Source organism: Cuculus canorus, chromosome 3 (assembly GCF_017976375.1).
Source record: "Cuculus canorus isolate bCucCan1 chromosome 3, bCucCan1.pri, whole genome shotgun sequence".
Lineage (NCBI taxonomy): Eukaryota > Metazoa > Chordata > Aves > Cuculiformes > Cuculidae > Cuculus > Cuculus canorus.
Genome location: NC_071403.1, coordinates 71,285,064 through 71,305,137, shown reverse-complemented (window position 1 = coordinate 71,305,137; position 20,074 = coordinate 71,285,064). Strand labels below are relative to the sequence as shown.

At 49.2% G+C, this 20,074-nt stretch overlaps 2 protein-coding genes across 4 annotated transcripts in view; one reads left to right on the top strand and one right to left on the bottom strand.

Moving 5' to 3' along the window:
- FBXO11 (F-box protein 11) overlaps positions 1-1,273 on the top strand; it is a 68,344-nt gene extending 67,071 nt beyond the window's left edge. Inside the window, exon 23 of one of the 2 annotated variants that reach the window (XM_054062470.1) lies at positions 12-1,273. In XM_054062470.1, coding sequence (XP_053918445.1) covers positions 12-141 — 130 coding nt within the window. In that variant the 3' untranslated portion in view covers positions 142-1,273. The remainder of the gene's footprint in view (positions 1-11) is intronic. The other variant, XM_054062469.1, reaches the window with a different exon arrangement.
- On the bottom strand, positions 506-18,962 carry MSH6 (mutS homolog 6). Of its 2 annotated transcripts, none has more exons than XM_054062468.1 (10): positions 18,698-18,962; positions 16,724-16,926; positions 13,944-14,125; positions 9,525-12,066; positions 7,964-8,229; positions 7,113-7,230; positions 3,892-3,981; positions 3,257-3,411; positions 2,887-3,086; positions 506-1,449 (listed from the first exon to the last, which is right to left on the bottom strand). In XM_054062468.1, the coding sequence occupies exons 1-10, from the start codon at positions 18,874-18,876 to the stop codon at positions 1,368-1,370; spliced, it is 4,017 nt and encodes a 1,338-aa protein (XP_053918443.1). In that variant the 5' UTR covers positions 18,877-18,962; the 3' UTR covers positions 506-1,367. The 2 variants fall into 2 exon arrangements, with proteins under 2 accessions (XP_053918443.1, XP_053918442.1); XM_054062467.1 differs by having other exon boundaries at positions 9,525-12,069; positions 18,698-18,961.
- Positions 18,963-20,074: the final 1,112 nt, after the last annotated feature.

The following is a 20,074-nucleotide window of genomic DNA, read 5'->3' as shown; positions in this document are numbered from 1 at the left end:
TCTCTCCATAGGTTTTTCTGTGACTGCGGAGCTGGAACGCTGTCCAACCCCTGCACGCTTGCTGGGGAGCCCACGCACGATACGGACACACTATATGACTCTGCTCCACCTATAGAATCAAACACGTTGCAGCACAACTGAACTCCTTGCGGAAGGAAAGCCCTGCCATTCAAATCCCATAACTGTCAAAACTGGTTTGGTTTTTTTGGAGGAAGTTAAACCAGCCCATTTCTGCGGAGAGAGAGGCGGCAAATTCAAGCGGCTGAGAGGTGTTGACACTATGGAGCTCAACCTACCAAAAAAAAAGAAAGTGGCAATATGTTGACTCAGGATAACGGACTGGGCGTTTCAGCATTAACTGTGTTCCCACAGGCTCTGGAGGGACAGAAGCGGCGCACGAGAGGCCGCGGTTTGTACAGACCCCACTGCTGCCCTGCTGGCGTTTCCACATGCAGCAGCGCCGTTCTGTCGACAAGGCAGCGCGGCCTTCGCTGCTGCCTTCACGGACATGGGTACCGATCGCTTTTGTAACATGGTTAAAAAAATGTGAGCTAGCACTTCTGCGTTCCTTATGAGTTTTTTAACATTTATTTTATGATTTTAATGCTTTAATCTCACGTAGTTTGTTTCTAATTTCAAGCAAAAAAAGAAACCCTCTTCCCGTACTTGAACGTGTCCTGTTCTGTTAGCGCACCTAGACTGTCCCTGTACTCATGTCCCAGTATGTACGTTCTTTCTATGAAAGAGAAAACACTAATCTTAAATTATATCCAGCAATTTTTCTGGTGTCCTCCCGACGTTAGCGTGCTCTCCTCCCCTGCCCCGGCACCGCTCTGTACTCACCCTAACCGGAAAGCGAGTGTTTTAATGAGACTTCCTCACCCTCGCTGCGCTATAAAACAAAAAGTACCTGTGTGACCACGTCTGTGAGTTGAGATTTTAACGACGTGTTAAAGCCCGCGGTAGAAAGTCTCCTCAAAACAGTCTTGTACTTTTGCTCTGTTCATAGTTTTTTTTTGAACAGCCTGGACATGACTCACGGAACCTGCCGGAAACGGCAGCGATCTCCCGCTCCGATGACGCCGAGACAAGTATATAGGCAGCCCTACCCAGTTCCATAGCTTCTCCCATTGATGTGTATTGGTGACAGTGGGTAATCAACAGCCTGACCGTGTATGCATGTACCATAACATCTAGACTTAATATATTGTGGAGTACTCAATAACCATTATGTAGAGGGTAGGTAAGAATTAAAGGGTTTAATTTCCTAGGAAAGACAATGGAAAAATGGTCATTTTTAAAAAATAAAGTTTATTAGATCATAACTGTGTCTGCCCCCACCTTCTTGAGAAACCCCGCGGGTGTCCTCACAGCTGGCTGATCATTGCCTTCAGCTTCCCAACAGCGTTCCCATCGCTTCTCGTCCCATCCACCACCTGGCACAGGTACCTGTGGAGAACAAGGCAGGCAGCTCTACCACACATGGGGCAGAGCCTGAGCTGCCTCTTGGTGGCAGAGATTTAGGAGCCCTGGATGCCCCTGAGGGGCTGGTGCAGAGGCTGCTGGAGCTGCTGGTGCCTGATGCGGAGGCTCCGGGTCTCCTGTGGTGCCCAGGGCTCGGCCCTGCTGCACTCCCCTCCCAGCTACCACTGGCACAGTCAGCCCTGCTTTTCCCAGCTGCGCTTCCCTCCTGGGCAGCCCTGCCCCAATTCACGCAGGGTCCTGCAGCCAAGCACAGCACTCCAAGGCTTAAAATGCTCCATCACCATACTGTACCTTCCCCTTACAGCCAGGCTTTTGTCCCTCCCTGCTTGGAAGTCTGCTGGATACTCGCAAAACCAGCGTTAACTTCCCCTGTCAGGGCTGTGAGACCCAGCGTGAAAGCCACTGCCCACACCTAAGAACTGACGCCGACCAAGAAATGGTATTAAATAAATATCTTCCTAGTGATATCTTCATAAGTGACCAGGACAGTGGGATCAAGAGCACCCTCGTGAAGTTTGCAGATGGCACTGAGTGGGGAGCTTGGCACTCCAGAGGGAAGAGCTACCCTCCAGGAAGACCTGGACAGGCCCGAAGAGTGGGCTGGCAGGAACCTCATGAAGTTCAATACCTGGAAACATACAACCCTGGAGTGCAGCTCTGACTGGGTTCCACCTGGCTGAGGAGCAGCTCTATGGAGAAGGACCTGGTGGTCAGGGTGGACAACACGTTCAACATGAGCGACCAGTGTGCTACAGCAGCAAAGACAACTAACAGCGTGCTGGGGTGCATCAAGAAGGGCACCACCATCAGAGATAAAAAGTCATCATCCCACTCTACTCGGTGCTTGTCAGGCCACACCCGGAGTGCTGCATCCAGTTTTGGTCCCCACTATGCAAACAGATGCGGCCAGGCTGGAGAGAGGCCAGAGAAGGGCCACCAAGATCATCAAGAGGAATAAGAAACCTTCCATATCAAGTAAGGCTGAGAGAATTTGGTTTGTTCAGCCTTGCAAGGAGAAGGCTTAGGGGAGACCCTATCACCATGTACCAGTACACAAAGGGCATCTATCAAGAGGATGGAGACTCTTTTTTTATGAGGAGTCATATGGAAAAGAGAAGGGCAATGGGTAGAAGTTGCTCCTGAGGAGATTCCAGTTAGATTCCAGAAGGAAGTTTTACCCCATGAGAACAGTGAAATATTGGAATAGCCTCCCCAGGGAAGCAGTAGATTCCCTTACACTGGACACTTTTAAGGCTCAGCTTGACAGGGCGCTGGACCATCTCATTCAAGCTACAAATCACCTAAAAAGGTGGGACCAGATGATCCTTGAGGCCCCTTCCAATCTGGCATTCTATGATTCTGTGAAATGTGCAACTTAAAAAGCGAATCTCAAGCTCTTACCTGAATACTCGCAGCGAAATGGTCGTTTTTTCAAACTCCTGTGCCTTCCGGTGTCCCTGCTGAATGACTTCCTCTGGGATATCAGCTAGTCTCGCTGCGTTGAAGCCATAGCTCTTTGGACACGCTCCCCCAATGAACTTGTACAGGAATGTAATAGTTTCCTGGCTGGGATCCTCACTCTCGTTTTCAACCATGCACGCCTGGAAAGAACAGGTTACACATTAGGGCTCCGAACACTAACAGACTTGCCCATCTGCTGCTCCGGGCACCCTGTGACTCTGGGCAAAAGAGTGCAGAGAAGCCCAGGATCCACCAGCCACAAGGAAAATCCCGCAGTCCGGCACACGGCCTGTGCACAGTGCTGACCCACCATGTGCCCGAGGCGCACAGCAGCGCTGCGTGAGTAATCCTCCACCAGCGAGTGGTAGTGGGTGGAGAACAGTGTCCGGCACCGGATCCTCTCTGCCAGTTCCTTCACCACAGCACTCGCTATCGCTGTTCCATCAAACGTAGCCGTGCCTCTGCCTGGAGGAAAAACAGAAAAACAAACACAAAAGCAATGCCCTGTTTGTATCCATCATGCGGTTTTGTTTTATCCCCACTCCCTGCGTGGAGGGCTGGCAAATAGCACCGAGCGGCCACCGGCATTGGCATGAAGCAGCCCCAGTATTCACCCTGAGACAATCACATGCTCTCGCGCTCTGCACAAGATATTCCTGCTCTCCTCAAGACTCACCACTGGCTTGCTCAGGGTTTGCTGCAAGTCTTTATCCGAAGGAAAGCAGGAAAACTCAGCTAGAAATCGGCTAATAAGGAGGAGAGGGTATTAGTTCCCAGGGCACCCCAGAAAAAGATGTTTTAGGGAGAAGACAGACACCAACCAGATGAACATCAGCAGCGCTGAGACGAGGTTACCCCACATACCCGGCTGCCCTTGGGACAACCTGACAGCCAGCCTTTAATCTCAAATGTGATTTCCCTCTATTACAAAGCAGACTAAATTACCCAGTTCATCCACCAGAACGAGGGAGTGCTCTGTTGCATGCTGGAGAATGCTGGCAGTCTCACTCAGTTCAACAAAGAAGGTACTTTCACCTGTAGAAGAAATGAGAGCCGTGAACTGTTAGCCAAAGATCTGAATAGCCCAAGTCAAATGTTACTTCATCTGCACTCCAGCCTCAGTCAAGCTAAAACGTAGCTCAACAGCATCTCTGAACACATCACAGAATCATGGAATCATAGAATCACCAGGTTGGAAAGGACCCACTGGGTCATCGAGTCCAACCATTCCTAACACTCCCTTAAACCATGTCCCTAAGCACTTCATCCACCTGTTCCTTAAACACCTCCAGGGAAGGCGACTCGACCACCTCCCTGGGCAGCCTGTTCCAGTGCTCGATGACTCTTTCTGTGAAGAATTTTTTTCTGATATCCAGCCTGAACCTCCCCTGGAAGAGCTTGAGGCCATTCCCCCTTGTCCTGTCCCCTGTCACTTGGGAGAAGAGGCCAGCTCCCTCCTCTCCACAACCTCCTTTCAGGTAGTTGTAGAGAGCAATAAGGTCTCCCCTCAGCCTCCTCTTCTCCAGGCTAAACAACCCCAGCTCTCTCAGCCGCTCCTCATAAGACTTGTTCTCCAGCCCCCTCCCCAGCTTCATTGCTCTTCTCTGGACACGCTCCAGAGCCTCAACATCCTTCTTGTGGTGAGGGGCCCAGAACTGAACACAGTACTCAAGATTTGGGTTGGAATGCGATCTCAAAGCTCATCCAGATCCACAGGCAGGGACAACTTCCACTGCATAAGGCTGCTCACAGCCGTAAAGCTTCTTTCCAGGATAAGAAAGGTGGGGTTCTGTTTGCAAGAAGACAGTTTGGTTCCTTAAGAGCACGGGCAGGAGCACAAGTACAATTAACAGAGTCACTAAGTTCTAGGACACCATTTCCGTCCCCTTCCAGTAACACCAGCCAGCTGGACCTGGTGGACAAGGAGCAGCACAAAGGATTCAAGATGGGGAGAATCTCCTGCCTCTGCTTGCTCCAACACACACAAAGCAAGCGTAGGGCGTGTGGCTTTGCAGGGCAAGGAAGCAAGCAGGAACTCCTAAAAAAGACAATAAGCCTGGACTGCTCGGTGTCTGTTGGAGTGATGCGGCAAATGGTCATTAAGGCTGCATTCACATGTACTCCAGTGTGGTATAAGACAAGAAACACACTGTGGCTGTGGGCTGAGCATCACACAGGAGTTCCAGCAACCCTGACACTTCAAGGCTTTAATTTAGACCTGGAGCTGGTTTTCAGCAGATTACAAGTAGAAGGATGCAATTTTTCAGGCCCCAGATGCATGAGGTCCAGGTTTCCCAGGTTCATTCCAACCCACCACTTGCAGCAGCATCGTTTTGGAGCAGGCAAGTACACTCTGCCTGTGCTCACACTGCTGGACTCTAACCAATGTTTTCCAATATGCTCTGTTAAGCATTGTCCAGGGATCAGGTGATTTTCTGCATTTATTTACAGGTGTTTCCAGGATTTAATGTGTTTAGGAATAATCACTTAATTCCTTTAGAAAACAGCCCCTAAAATGACACAGATCTTACTTAAAATTCACTTCTGAAAGGTGCTGCTGACACGTTATGGATTGATGGCCAGGGAACAACTTCCATTGTGCTCTCACTTCTACCCAGCATGGAAGCCAATGCATCAAGAACAGACTCCAAAGCCAGCTTTGCTGTGCGGTGCTCAGCCTGGTGACATGACATTTTAGAACACCTGTGAGAGAACAGCCCTGAGCTGACAGCAGGGTGAGAACGCTGCCTTGCTTTAGAGCCCCTCTTGTGCAGAAAGGGCAGGGCTTTTCCCTACCGTAAACACTTCAGGCCTCCTTCATTTCTTTTTGTATGAAATTAAACAGAATGGGAAACAGCTGGACAAAGAAAGCATCAGAAAATTCTCTGGCTGCAAAGTGAAGCCTCGATTTGGGGAAGGGTAAATATTTGTTTTAATTAAGAACTCTGAATGATTCATTTCCAAATTTCTGATGTGCAACAAGCTCCAGAGGCTCCAATTCCTTCCACAGTTGCTGACCTGCACTCATTAGCAGGAAGAGCACAGAACATCCGTGCCCTCCCTCAACAAGCTGCACTCAGCTCTGCCCACCAAACATCCTGGGTTTTCCTACCCCACAACACTTTGCCCACCACTACAGGCAGGGCTTCCCATTCCAGTTGTGTCATCCTCCACTTCTGTCTTCCTCTCCACAGAAGATATTCAATACTCCAGGCATGGTCAGCTATTGCTTCGAAGACGGAAGCCTGCCTCTCTCCATCATCTGAAGAACCCAGGTTTCAGATATAAGGCAGGAATCCCGAATGGAACAAGGAAACTGGACTAGAGCAGGAATTTTCCCCCTGGACTCAGTGCTGGTGAGGCTGCACCTCAAATCCCGGGTTCAGTTTTGGGCCCCTCACTACAAGAAAGACACTGAGGAGCTGGAGTGCATCCGAAGAAGGGGAACAGAGCTGGGGAATGGGCTGGAGCACAGGGGTTATGGGAATGGCTAAGGCACCTGGGGTTGTTTAGCCTAGAGAAGAGGAGGCTGAGGGGAGACCTCATTGCTCTCTGCAGCTTTCTGAAAGAAGGTTGGAGTGAGGTGGATGTTGGTCTCTTCTCCCAAGTAACAAGTGACAGGACAAGAGGAAATGGCCTCAAGTTGCACCAGGGGAGGTTTAGACTGGATATCAGAGAAAATTTTGTCACTGAAGGAGTGGTGAAGCACTGGCAGAGGCTGCCCAGAGCAGTGGTGGAGTCTCCATCCCTGGAGGTGTTCAAAAGCCACATAGATATGGCACTTCAGGACATGGTTTAGCAGGCAAAGTGGGGTTGGGCTGATGGTTGGACTGGATTTGCTTAGAGTTGTTTTCCAACCTTTACGATTCCATGATTCTATGATTCTAAGGGACTTCCAGTCCTTCCAGGAAGGAACAAACCCCACTCCGCCCAGCAGCCACCTGCATGCACTGCACTGCTCCAGAATTCTGAAATCCCTGCGCAAGCAGAACACAGACAACTGCACGGTATCCATAAAGATACTCCTCAGGCTTGCACCCAGCTGGAAGGCAGGCTTTTAACATTACAATCTATTAAAAAGTGAACCTAATGTGAGTCAAAACCGATAGAGGACGAACATAGATGGTGGCACAAGCGCTCTGGGCAGCTGGATTTCAGTGACTTACCAGACATGATCCTGTCTGAGGCACCAAGCCTGGTGAACACTCTGTCGATGGGTGTGAGCCTGCAGGCCTCGGCAGGCACATAGCATCCCAGCTGAGCCATGATAGCCAGGAGACCAGCCTGCAGAGCAAGCAGGAAAACATTTACATCAGTACTGTGTGCTTGGAGCTCCTGTTCCACATGGAGAACAAGGGAGTGAAACTGCATTTTCCCTAAAACAGAGACCAGGGTACATGAAGCTTTCTGCTGTTTAACAGCTCTGGGCTGCAGAACCTGAAGCAGGACTGAACTATTCTGAATGCCTGCAAACCACTGGTTATCACAGCCAGCAGAGTTTATAAAGCAAATTCCCTGCCGCTTGCTCAGTTCCTGCTGATCTTTACTGTGTTTCCCCTAAAACAGAGACCAGGGCACATGAAGCTGCCTGCTGTTTAACAGCTCCAGGCCACAGCATTGTAATCTGAAGCAGGACTGAACTACTCCGAGCACCTACAAACCAGAGCTTCTCCCAGCCAGTGGAGTTCACAAAGTAGAAAGTAGAAGTATCCTTTGCCAGATGATGCCAGTTCCTGGGAAAAGCCACTTGTAAAAGATAAGCAATACCTTATCACTTTGTCCCACCTACCCCTCATAGAGAAATCAGACTTGCTCCTCACTAAAGCAAGCGAAAGTAGGAAATCTCTATCAAAACATGGCCATTTTCTACCAGATTATGCTTTGTCTTCACAGCATAATCGCTGCACACCCTGAAGGTCACTGCTGGAATCCCCTTTAACAGCCAGGACATGCAAATCCTCAGTGAAAAACACAGCAGAACTGTAGAACATTCTACCTGTCTAGGCTAGGCAATCACCTGTCTCATGAGCGTAGATTTGCCACCCATGTTGGGTCCGGTGACTAAGACACAGGAAGCGTTGCTACCGCTCTCTTCATCCTTGCTGCCTATCATGATGTCATTAGGAATAAAATCATCGCCAAAGAAAGTTTTTGTAATGCAGGGGTGGCGTGAATTTTTCAGTTCCAGGAAGGGAGGAGCACCATCCACCGGCAGCAGGATCACAGGTCGGCACAGTGGCCCATCACTGTCTTGACTGTAGTTCGCGAGGGACATCAGGACATCTGCAAGATTAAGAGATGTGCTGGTCAGTCCCACTTTCGCCTTCAGTTTTTCATTCACTGGAATGCATTTACTCGTTGAATATCATTTTTGAAAATGCTATTTTCCATTTCCATCCCATTTTCCTGGTAAGTACTCCAGAAAAATAAGTAAAAGGTGGGATATTCGCTATGTGGCCCTTCATTCCTTCAAGATTTCTACTGATGTCAGATTAAAACCCCTCTCCTCTAGTTTGTGGTTTTAGAAGTCTTTAAAATCCACAGCATTTCACTTCAGAAGCTGCTTTATTTAAGGTGCACGTATAAAATATTATTGTCTTGCATTGGGTTTTAATTTGGAACAAGAAAAGTAAAGAGGAAATCAGCTTCTGTGACCATGCATGACTTCAAGAATCCTAACGCTGCTCAAAAGCTGCAGAATATTTTTATATGAGCATCACAATTCCATTAGTCTGGCGGAAAGCAGCAGCACGACTCCTCAAATACTCTCACTCTGAGGTTCTGAAAGGCGATTGCCTACAGAACGACACCATGTGATGGGATTTCAGAGACTTTCCATACCCACACTGCAGCTGAGCTGAAAGCAGTCTCACTCCACACAAACTTAGTTTGGTGTTTGTCCTGGTGCTTCACTGCAACTGATGTGATCGCTTCCCAGCCCTCCCAGCAAATCCATTCCTGGACAACACTCACTGCCTGCCTGCCCTCCCTCCCTTTGCTGCCCCAGCGGCATTCAGAGAGCGCTTTCATTTTACCCTGGAACAAAGACATCCCAGAGGGCCTCACGCTACCAGAAAATCCCCAATACAAAAGTAGGCCAGGCCCGAGAAGGGAATACAGGACCTGGAGTGGAGCAGGAATTAATTAAGTGGTGAAGTCTTTCCAGACCGCCTTCTCTGAGGCAATGAATGTGACCTCTTTGTTACTCTAAAGGCTGCTGGGAACGCAGCCTGTTCAGATGGAGATGGCTTGCAGGTTAGGTCTTTATACCTTTCTGCATCACTGCCTGCATTCAATAAGCAGCTACTAATCCATACGTGAGGATCCCAGGAGCTGGGAGGAATACTCGGCTGCACACCTACTGTCACAAGACGGGAGCGGAGGAAGAGCTTGCGAACACCAAGCCCCAGCAACTGCTCTGCCATTTACTGACAGGAAGGAAACGTGTGATCACTGTTAATCATCAAGGTACAAATTAAGAGCTGGCAACGAGCCTTTTTTGCTTACCCTGATCAGATGTCGGCATTTACTATTCGTGACTGTTTTTACCTCATGCCAAAGTGAAGGAAAGCTCTTACCGAGCATGGCCACACAGTCCACCGCTGCCTGCCAGTCCTTGCTGTTCTTATCAAAGTTGTAGAACAACCGCCTCATGCAGTCTTTCAGGGCTGCGTCCCTGCGCTCCTCTGCATTGACCATGGCAGCCAGCATCTTCTCAATCTCCTTGGTCCAGTAGCGCTTATACCCCTTCTTGGTGGATTTCAACTCATATTCCTCAGGCAAATTACGGGATACTACACTTTCTGGTATTTCCATCTGGTATCGGTTTTTGCCCGTCCCCCAGTACAGCACGGATTTGAATCCAAGAAGTTTGCGTTGCTTATCCAGGTACTTGTGAAGATCTTCCTCGACAGCTTTAATATCCTGAAGTGCTTTGTCATAATCGGGGTCAAAGCCTGCCTTTGGAGTAATCACTCCCGTCTTCCGAGCCTGGTTGTGATCAAAAGCAGTATCCCACCTTTTAAGCTCTGCACTCAAGTCTGGGAAGCGTCCGTCTGGATTTTTGGCTTTGCGGGTGACCAGCTGCTTCAGGACTTTAGATTTGAAGTCACTGGCAACTTCTTCCATCGCATCGATGATTTCATTCATTACCTTAAACCCCTCCAGTGTGGACAAGAAGTCAGCGATTTTCTTTTTGCTGTATTTGATTTCCTCGTAAAAGATGGCCCTGCTGTCAGGGTGAGTCTGGCTTTTAAGTGGTGATCCGATACTGTGGATTTTGCTGAGCAGCCTTTCGAGGTCAGGAAGTTTCTTCAGATGCTCGCTCACTTCAGAGATTTTACCTGGTACTGCCAGAAGGTCCTCGACAGCATCCAAGCGATCATTAATGGATTTTGGATTACAAAGCGGAGCGCAGAGCCACTGTTTCAGGAGTCGCTTCCCAAACGGCGTGCAGCAGGAATCGATCCTTTCCAACAAAGTGCCTTCTGTGGTTCCGTTGGTTCCATTCTGCAGGACTTCCAGGTTCATCAGGGTGACTCCATCCAGCACCATCCGCTGGTCTGTTCTGGCAAAAGAACTACTGGAACACACAATTTTTGCAGTGTCAATATCCACGGGGATGTATGCTTCGAAGTTGGCCAGTGACAACAGCTCCTGGTCAATCAGGCACTTTTTGAGATAGAAGACACATCCTCCAAGAGCCGACAATGCTAATTCCCCGTTGTCACCAGGTGTTAATCCCAGTGAGTCACTCTCTGAAGTCAAAGCTTTGATGACGGGGGGCAAAGAACACTCATTTTCAGAGTCCTGTTTCTCCTTGAAGTATCCTTCTTCAAGAAGAACCTTTAGTGTTTTAGATGCGTTCCAGAACTGGGAACCCGAGATCAGCCCTTCCTGAATGCAAGAAACGAGTGAACCTTTCAATATCTTCTGTGTGTTCACAGACAGGTTCCCCTTCTCATACAGCACCTGCACTGGGGTATAATGTGCTACCAAAGTCCTAAACCGCGAACAGTGCCGGTCATCCGAGAACTGGCCCACATAAAACTTCCCCACTGATGTGTCCACAAAGCAGACCCCATAAACGCATTGTCCAGCAGAGTCTTCTTTCTCCTTAACACACAGGAGGTATTTGTTATGGCTCTCAGAGGGATCACAGTCAAGGATGCTGTACGTCTGCGTGCCTTTGGTGATGATCCTGCAGATTTCTCGGCGTACAACCCTGTCAAACTTCGTTGGGTGGGCCATAGACTTGCAGCGCGTTTCCATCATCTCAGGAGTTTCCGTTTGCTCCACACGGGCTACCTTGTAGCCCTTCTGCACCAGGACATCAGAGAACCTGCCAAAAGCAGTTTCTGGAAAACCAGAATGGGCCCAAGTACCTTTCATAAATATCAGGCCCAATTCATTAACACCAGTGACTGCATCCATGTGATACAGCTCATAGAATTTCCCGACTTTGTAGAAAACCACAGCATCGAAGTTCTGACTTTTCAGCTGCCACCACCTCCGCATCCCAGGCGTACACTTGTTGAGGTAGTCCTCTGGCACGTACAGCGTACATGGGTCATAAGCAGGGTCATTCTGCCGTCTCTTCTGCGCATCCTTCTTTTTCCCTTCCTGCAGCCAATCAAGCTTTTCATGCTCCCACGTTCCGAAGCCATTGCTGCCTCCACTGCAAGCATTTGCTTGGGATTCAAAGCTGTCAGGTGCTGCAAATGATGTGAGCTTAGACTTGGCTTCTGAAGAAAGTGTTGCTGCTTTTTTGGGTGCTTCAGAACGTTCGTTTTCTAAGCTGCTCCTTTTAGCAGGCTTGCTTCTCTCTCTTCTTTTTCGTTTGGAAGGGACTTTTATGGGACTTTCTGCAACACTCTCCGAGTCTGTCTCCATGTCAGTAGATTCATTTTCATCCACCCCACTACTTGCTTCCTCGCTGCTTGCCGCTTCCTTCACATCGGGTTTGAACTCTACGTCAGAGCCATCGTGATCGCTATCAGAATCCAACACTCTCCTCTTTTTGGATTTGACAGCACTTTCCCTGCTTGTCACTCGCTTATTGCTCTTCACATCTTCCTCACTGTCGCAGTTGTCGCTGTTGCCAGACGCGCTTTCACTCACCTGCTGGAAAAATATATCATTTAACCTATAAAAAACTCTGGCAACAAAGTAAAACCACTACAGTGGCAAAAAGAAGTATAAAATCACGTGATCATGCGGTAGCTGTGATACTTCAAGCAAGATATGACAAAAAACCACTAATTCTGTTTACCTTAACAGAAATACATGTTTTTGTGGATCATAAATTGCTACCAGCTCAGGGAATAATTTGTATTCCTTACAGACTTGTTCACCATTCTGCATAAATGATGCTGATGAACAGAACATTTATCCTGGACAGAAGGCATGTGGTATATGAAATTCATGCATTCTTAAGCCAGCACTGTGCTGTAATTTTTTCTACTGCCCCACATCAGAAACATCATTGTTTTTTGCAACTTCTTGGTGCCAGCCCATTGGAGTTTGGCCCACGGTTTAGGTTTTGAGCTAAAAACCCATTTCCAAACATAAAAAGAGGAGCAAAGACCACTGATTCATGGTAACCTTCAGGAAGAAGGTTATACTATGCTTAGTATAAAGAAAAGAAAATCCGTAATTTGCCTTTTCAGCCTGAAACTTGAACAACTGCACCGGTGCTGGAGATAAACAGGAGTAAAAGGGCTGCAATGAGGACTAGATGCCAGTGCCCGCTGCACTGCTGCCCCATCCAGAAAAGAATGCTTGGAGTGGCCCTGGTGCCTCAGAACATCATGCAGGAGAAGGGGTAGATAGGCCATGGAACAGAGGATGCAAGGAAAATGCATCTGTAAGAGTGAGTCCAGAGGAGGCCACAGAGATGACCAGAGGGCCGGAGCACCTCCCATATGAGAACAGGCTGAGAGAGCTGGGGTTGTTCAGCCTGGAGAAGAGAAGGCTCCAGGGAGACCTTAGAGCAGCTTTGAGTACCAAAAGGGGCTACAGGAAAGCTGAGGACTGGCTCTTTATCAGGGGATGCAGGGACAGGATGACAGGAAATGATTTTCAGTTGAAAGAGGGGAGATTGAGATGAGATTTTAGGAAGAAAATGAAGGTGGTGAGGCACTGGCGCAGATTGCCCAGAGAAGTCACGGCTGCCCCATTCCTGGAGGTGTTCAAGGCCAGGCTAGATAGAGCTTTGGAGCAAGCCGATCCAATGGAATGTGTCCCTGCCCAAGGCAGGGGGGCTGGAACTGGATGGGCTTTAAGGTCCCTTTCAACCCAAACCATTCCACGATTCTATGATTCTGAAACCACTGTTCCACTGACAGCCTCCTCATGACATTCCTTTCCAAAGAAATCTATTCACTGAAATAATGTTTCAGTCATTCACAGTGCATCATGAATACAATACAATGAAAGACCTCTTTTCAGTTACCCCAACAACAAACTGGTGTTGACAGTACAAGAACTTGTAGAGCAGCACAATACAAGGTGAGGGCAGGCTACAAAAATCCGATTTAGTTTCTTAAGATGAACACTCAAAGCGTTAGAAATTTCTTCATTAAGACAAATGAAAACTTCTGGTTCATAACTCAAGGGAACTTGGAATAAAAAGAGGCAATAAAAAAAGAAAAAGATGCACCAGAAAGAAGCACTAAGTTTATCAGTGAGAAACTGGGTCACCTGGGCTAACAATTCAGCAATCGATTTAGAGAAGTTCAGTAGCTTTTGAGGTCAGTTCTTACCATGAAGACACCAAAGAGCTATCAGACTTGTCTTTCCAACGAGAAAAGGTGAAAGCCCCATGTATGACCTGGCAACACAGAGGTGGTACAAAAAGACAGAGATTTGTATTCATGTGTGATTCCAGAGCAGATAAGCTGTGATCAGTGTACCAGGATATCCCATGCTCAGCTCCAAGATGCAGTTTAAGTGCTAGAACTATTTCTGAAAATGACAGCAAATAAAATAAATTTTACCTCCATTTCTTCTTCCTCCTCTTCCTCCTCCTCAGTATCGGAGGGTTCACAGCACACTGCCAGTTCAAGCCGCTTAGTTACATCTTTACTCATCGCATCATCTGCTAGCACCATTGCTCTCTTTATCTCAGGCTTTGTGCTATAAAACATCCCTCCCTTCAGTGTCTCTGCATCTGAGGAACCTGTAAAACCACAAAGAATGGGTCAAGACCAGAAGTTAGTCCAGCACTCAGTCCTTTAATCAGTGCTCATCCTCACTTCTAAATGCTTTCAGACTAATACAATTATTTAACATAGTGTGTTGCTACAAGTCATTCTCACTGCATCTCAAATACAGAGACTCATCACTTGTTCAGCCTGGGAAATTGCCCCTAAAAAGTCTAAACACTCAGAAAAAGAACAGTACAAGAGCACCTGAAGAACTACTGCTATTTCTGCAACTCATTACCACACCCAAACACCTCTAAGTCAAGCTCTGAGCACCCTGGAACCGCCTACAGCTACTACTGAAGAGTAATACTTTACTCCAGCAGTGCAGCAAAGCTGGCTGAGACCACACAGTTGTTTCAGCAGTGATAGGTAAGTTCAACCATAGCATTGTCTTCAGGCTGGGCGTTGGTCACCAATGACAGACTCTTGGCTAAAGCTCTGGTGGCCAATTCAACTGCTCCTGCAGACACAGTGAGGGGTCCAGAATCAACGCCAACCTGTTACCCAGATTAGCTGTAATCAGTCAGGCTGGCAACTCACCCCAGTGCAGCAGGGCATAGAGCAAAGCCTGCTATAAATAACCGCAACACTCCCTCCTCCTCTTCCGTGCCCCTTGAGCACCACAATTCCTCTTCCCACTGCCTGCACTGCCTCCCACTGCCTCAACACAAAACCAAAGCCAGCCCATCTACAGATCGGTGTCTAGAAAGGGTCCCCAGACATGCTGGAATGCATCTTGACACCACACTGCAGGAATCGATAGTGTATATAACATGTTATACATTCAGCTCTGGGAACAAAGAATAAGGATGTAAAGAGCAGGGTGATTCCTTTTCCTGCCCTTGCTGCTTATGGTGGTAGGATCTGCCTGGGTAGGTCCTTGCACTCACTCCACTAATTCCTTCATGCACACAGGGAAGGGAGCTGACCTGTCAGAGGCCGGCTATCGCAGGGAGAAACCAAACAGACTTCTGCCTCGCAGGCTTTTCTTTGGTGCAAAGCATGGAGTAAGGAGTAGCTGCTTCTACAGCCCAAATGCAACACGCGAACAAACCAGATCTCCAATGCAGTTTGCAAATGCAGCAAGACAACCTAAAAATATCATCTGTTTTGATACTGACAACTGTGGCAGGAGAAAAAAATCTCATCAAAGGATCCAACTGCATGCACAAGATTGTGACACCAGCACGTTCACTCAAGCAACCTGCACGCAACACTCCAGTTCCTACATGCCAACCTGTCCCTGCGCTGGCCATATTTATCCAGTCACACAAGGTAAGGAGCTGCTCCATCTACCCAGACTCCAGCACTCTTGCTTTGCATAAAAAGACACTCTTTGAATTTAAAAGCAAAGCATGCATTCTAAACGTTTTTACTCTGCTCTGCATTAATCACATCTCTAGACCAGTGTTTCTGTGCTTAAACTTTTTGAGTACTCTGTATTTGTCTGCAATGTTCTTTTGGTAAAGGGATCGATTCTCCTCTCCTGTATTTGCTTCTAGGTGCAACTGCAAGCTGTTAACGTGTGTTTGATTCTTCTAAAATACCTTCACAATAGACACATAAACCACAGACCAATTCACTTCTGTTAAATTCTGCTAACTCCTACAGCAATAACATTATTGGTTTAACTTAAAACCAACTATGGCTTAAATGCAATGCATTTCAGTATAAACAACCAAAAAAGAGATGCCTGCATTATGCCAAGATGGAACTCCACTTCATGAAAAGTAAGGAACCATTCAAATTCCACCATTTCACTGACATCATAAGAAATCTGTCAGTGTATCAAAAATACAGTATGACACCCAAAGCACTTGTTTGACTCACGAAAAGACAGTTCACAGCAGTGTGATTTACACATGGCAGTTTACAGCTACATTTACAGCTTTCAGCAACAGTAAAATAATAAAACAAGGGGAAAATTGGTCATGATTATCAATTATCACACAAAATATTGGTTTAATTCTTGATTTCATTGGTTTTCACTAGTTAAGTCATCTCTTCAAGATGACAAACATCAACTCTGCTCTGCAATGACAAGCACAACCCTAATAAACACTCCAAACCCTCAAGCTTTATATTTTATTATCTAAACTGTACCGCTTTGTTCAAAAGAAATAACACCACAACAGAGCTAATTACAGTTATCTTACATCCTGTGTCTGGTCTTTTTGATTCCGTAGTTCCCAAATACCTGTCTGAAAACCGAGTTTGAAATTAGTCATATGTTAAGGGTTAAAACTGAAATAATGGATTTAACTTTGATATCTTTTTTCTACTGATAAAGAAAAACACTTGGAAACATACGCAAACTGTAGCTTGTGTTCTGATCTATGAAACAGGAGGGCTGCGTGGTTTATGTTTAAAGAACCCTACAACCACAACTGTAACTCTCAAAACCTTGCTTCCTCTAACTCACAATGTACAAAACACGCTTTCCGACTCCAAATTAATCCTGGGTTTACTGCCTTTCTCTACAGAGAACACCACACCCTCTGCTCCATGCCCGTTATTCCAGCAAAAGCAGCATATTTTCATTTCCAAGAAGGTTTATTTCTCTCTTTTACCTTTATATGGCTTCACGTATTTAACGCTGACCCAGCCCCTTGTAGGGCTGTCATCAAAGAACTGCACATGGACACGGGCTGTTTTCCCTTTCCCTCGGAATATCGTTCTTTCTGTTGGATGGTTGTACACGAGGCACGGCCACCACGGGTAACCTTCCATCTTGGCCCAGACCACATCGCCAGGTGAGCACTTGCAGGAGACACTGCAAAGACAGCAGAGGTGTGATTGAAGGAACACAATACTTCTGAGCAGCTTCCCTCTGAAGATTCTGGGAGGTGCACTCTGGATTACACAGTCCTTCTACACCACCACCAATATGTCTCTTAAATGGCTTTTCCAATGTTATCCTCCAGGTTCTACTGGATGCCCAGAGGAACGGAGCTTTACAGTACAAAAGTCACAGGAGATTGGCTGGGGTTGGATGGGACCTCTGGAGGTCTCCTCCAACCCCCTGGCTCAAGCAGGGCCACCTACAGCCAAGCGTACAGTTTTCTTATGAGACTAGGAGAGAGCAATCAGGTCCAACCAGAAGGTAACTAAAACAGAAACATCTCAGACTGTGTATTACAAACCTACATAACTAATACCAGTTTTCCCATACAGGTTAATTCACAGAATCCTAGAATCATGGAATGATTTGAGTTGGAAGGGACCTCAAAGCCCATCCAGCCCCCTACCACGGGCAGGGACACCTTCCACCGGATCAGGGTGTTCAAAACCCTATCCAATCTGGCTTTGAACGCCTCTGGAGCCGGGGCATCCATGACTTCTCTGGACAACCTCTGCCACTGCCTCCCCAACGGGGCACCTAAACAAAATGAGTAAGATTTAAAAAAAACTCAGCTACAAAAGATAAACAAGTAAATACTCTCCACTGCAGAGCACCTGATGCAGCTTTTACCTGCTCGCTCCTTCTCCCCCAAGACTTCCATCCAGCCATGGCTACATGGTACAGCTGAAGATGGCAGCTATTCCAGCAGTCTGCAGCCAAACAATCACGGAATCACAGAATCATTCAGGTTGGAAAAGACCTTTAAGATCACCGAGTCCAACCATAAACCCAACATTGCCAACCCCATCACTGGACCATGTCCTGAAGTACCATAGCCACACATTTTTTTAAGCCCTCCAGGGATGGAGACTCCACCACTGCCTCGGGCAGTGTCTGCCAGTGCCAAGAACCCTTTCAGTAAAGACATTTTTCTTGCTATCCAATCTAACCCCCCACCCGGTGCCATGCGAGGCCCATTTCCTTTTGTCCTGTCTCTTCTTATTTGGGAGAAGAGACCAGCTCTCACCTCATCACAACACTCTCTCTGGGAGCTGCAGAGAGTGATGAGGTCTCCCCTCAGCCTCCTTTTCTCCAGGCTACACAGCCCCAGGTCCCTTTGCTGCTCCCAGAACCCCTGGGCTCCAGACCCTTCCCCAGCTCCATTCCACTTCTCTGGAGATGCTCCAGCCCCACATTGCTTTTCTTGTAGTGAGGGGCCGAAAACTGAACCCAGGATTCGAGGTACAGCCTCACTGGGGGACAATCCCTGCCCTGTTCCTGCTGGCCACACCATTCCTGACCAGCCCGGAGATGCTGACCCCAGGACACGGAACAGAAACGAAACAGCACGAGGGAAGAACATACATCTCCACACAGAAAACCCAAACCTCAGCCCCCAAATCCCACTACTCCAAGCTATGGGGCTGTGGGGGAGAGGACCCCCCACTGCCTGCCCAGATCCCCAACCCCAGCCTCAGGGGTCCCAGAGCGGGAGGCTCACCCCCAGCCTCAGGAAGCACAAAGTGGGGACACAGAGCACAGGGCCCATCCCCCCCAGCCTCAGAGGACCCAAAGCGGAGGGTTCAACCCCAGCCCCAATCCCGCTCCCGAACTTCACGGACCCAAAGTGGGGGGCTGCCCTTCCACCTTTCCCCCTGGGGCCCCTAATCTCCTCCCACGCGCAGCCCCCGCCCCAGCACACCTGGAGGCCTCAGCGGCCGCGCCGCCGCCCCCCCCGGCCTCCTGCCGGCCGTTCCTCTCCTCGGGCGGGCCGCGGCGGCTGCAGGGCCCCGTTCGGCTCTGCGCAGGGGCCGGGGCCGGCGCTGCGGCCCGCGGGGAGGCCTTCGGGAAGAAGCGGAGCAGAGTGCTCTGCCGAGACATGGCGAGCGCGGGAACCGCGGCTCAGCGCGCCAAACGCACGCAAGCCCCGCCCGCGCGCGAGCGCGAACCCGCCCGCCGCCAGGCCCCGCCCCAAGCCACGCCCACAGGGGCAGACCCAGGCCACACCAGCAGACCACGCCCATAGGCGCGGGCGGAGACAGTGGAGCACGCGAACAGAGGCGCCCTCAAGCTCCGGCCGCGCCCCAAGACCCGCCCACCAGTCCCGCCTCCCGGCGCACGCGGAGACCGCAGAGCCCGCCAACCGACCCGCACTGACATTCCGCCCCCCGCCCCAAGCCCTGCCGCCAAGCCACGCCCCAACACCTGACCCACCCGTAGGCCCCGCCCCAGATCCCGCCTGCCCCGGGCTCTGCCTTCACTCAGGCTCCGCCCAGTACCCGCCCATGGGCGGAGCCTTGGCAGACCCCGCCCTCCTCCTCCAGCTTCTCCGCGGCTTTTATCAGTGTGCATCGTCTCCACAGACCACGCCTCCTCCGTGCCCCTCCCGCGGCGCGCGGCCGCAGCAGCGGTGCGAGGCTGATCACGAGCCGCGGGGTTTCTATTAGAGCCCTCCTCGCCCGCACGCCCTACGGGGCAGGGGTGGGTTAGCCAGGGCTTTCCCAGCGAAACGACCGCGGGAAAGGCTGCTGGAGCGGGTCCGCGGGAAGCCACGAGGGTGACGGGCTGAGAGTTGGGGTGGTCCAGCCTAGAGAAGAGAAGGATCCAGGGAGACCTTAGAGCAGCAGCCACTACAGGAGGTGGCTACAGAGATGCTGGGGAGGGGCTCTTGATTAGGGAGTGCAGGGACAGGATGAGGGGGAACGGTTTTAAGCTGAAAGAGGGGAGATTGAGATGAGATTTTAGGAAGAAATGTTTTCCTGTGAAGGTGGGGAGGCACTGGCACAGGTTGCCCAGAGAAGTCGTGGCCGCCCCATCTCTGGAGGTGCTCAAGGCCAGCTTAGGTCTGGCTTTGAGCAACCTGATGGAGTGGAAGATGTCCCCTGCCCGTGTCAGGGGGTTGGAACTGGATGTGCTTTGAGGTCCCTTCCAACCCAAACCATTCCATGATTCTAAGGAGAATCTATGGAGAACGTCTTTCCCACCTTTGCTGTGAAGGGCAGGAGAAGCAGCATGATGGAACAAGAAGCAGCTGATCATGGAACGAGGAGAAGCTGTTTGGTGGGACAAGGAGACACTG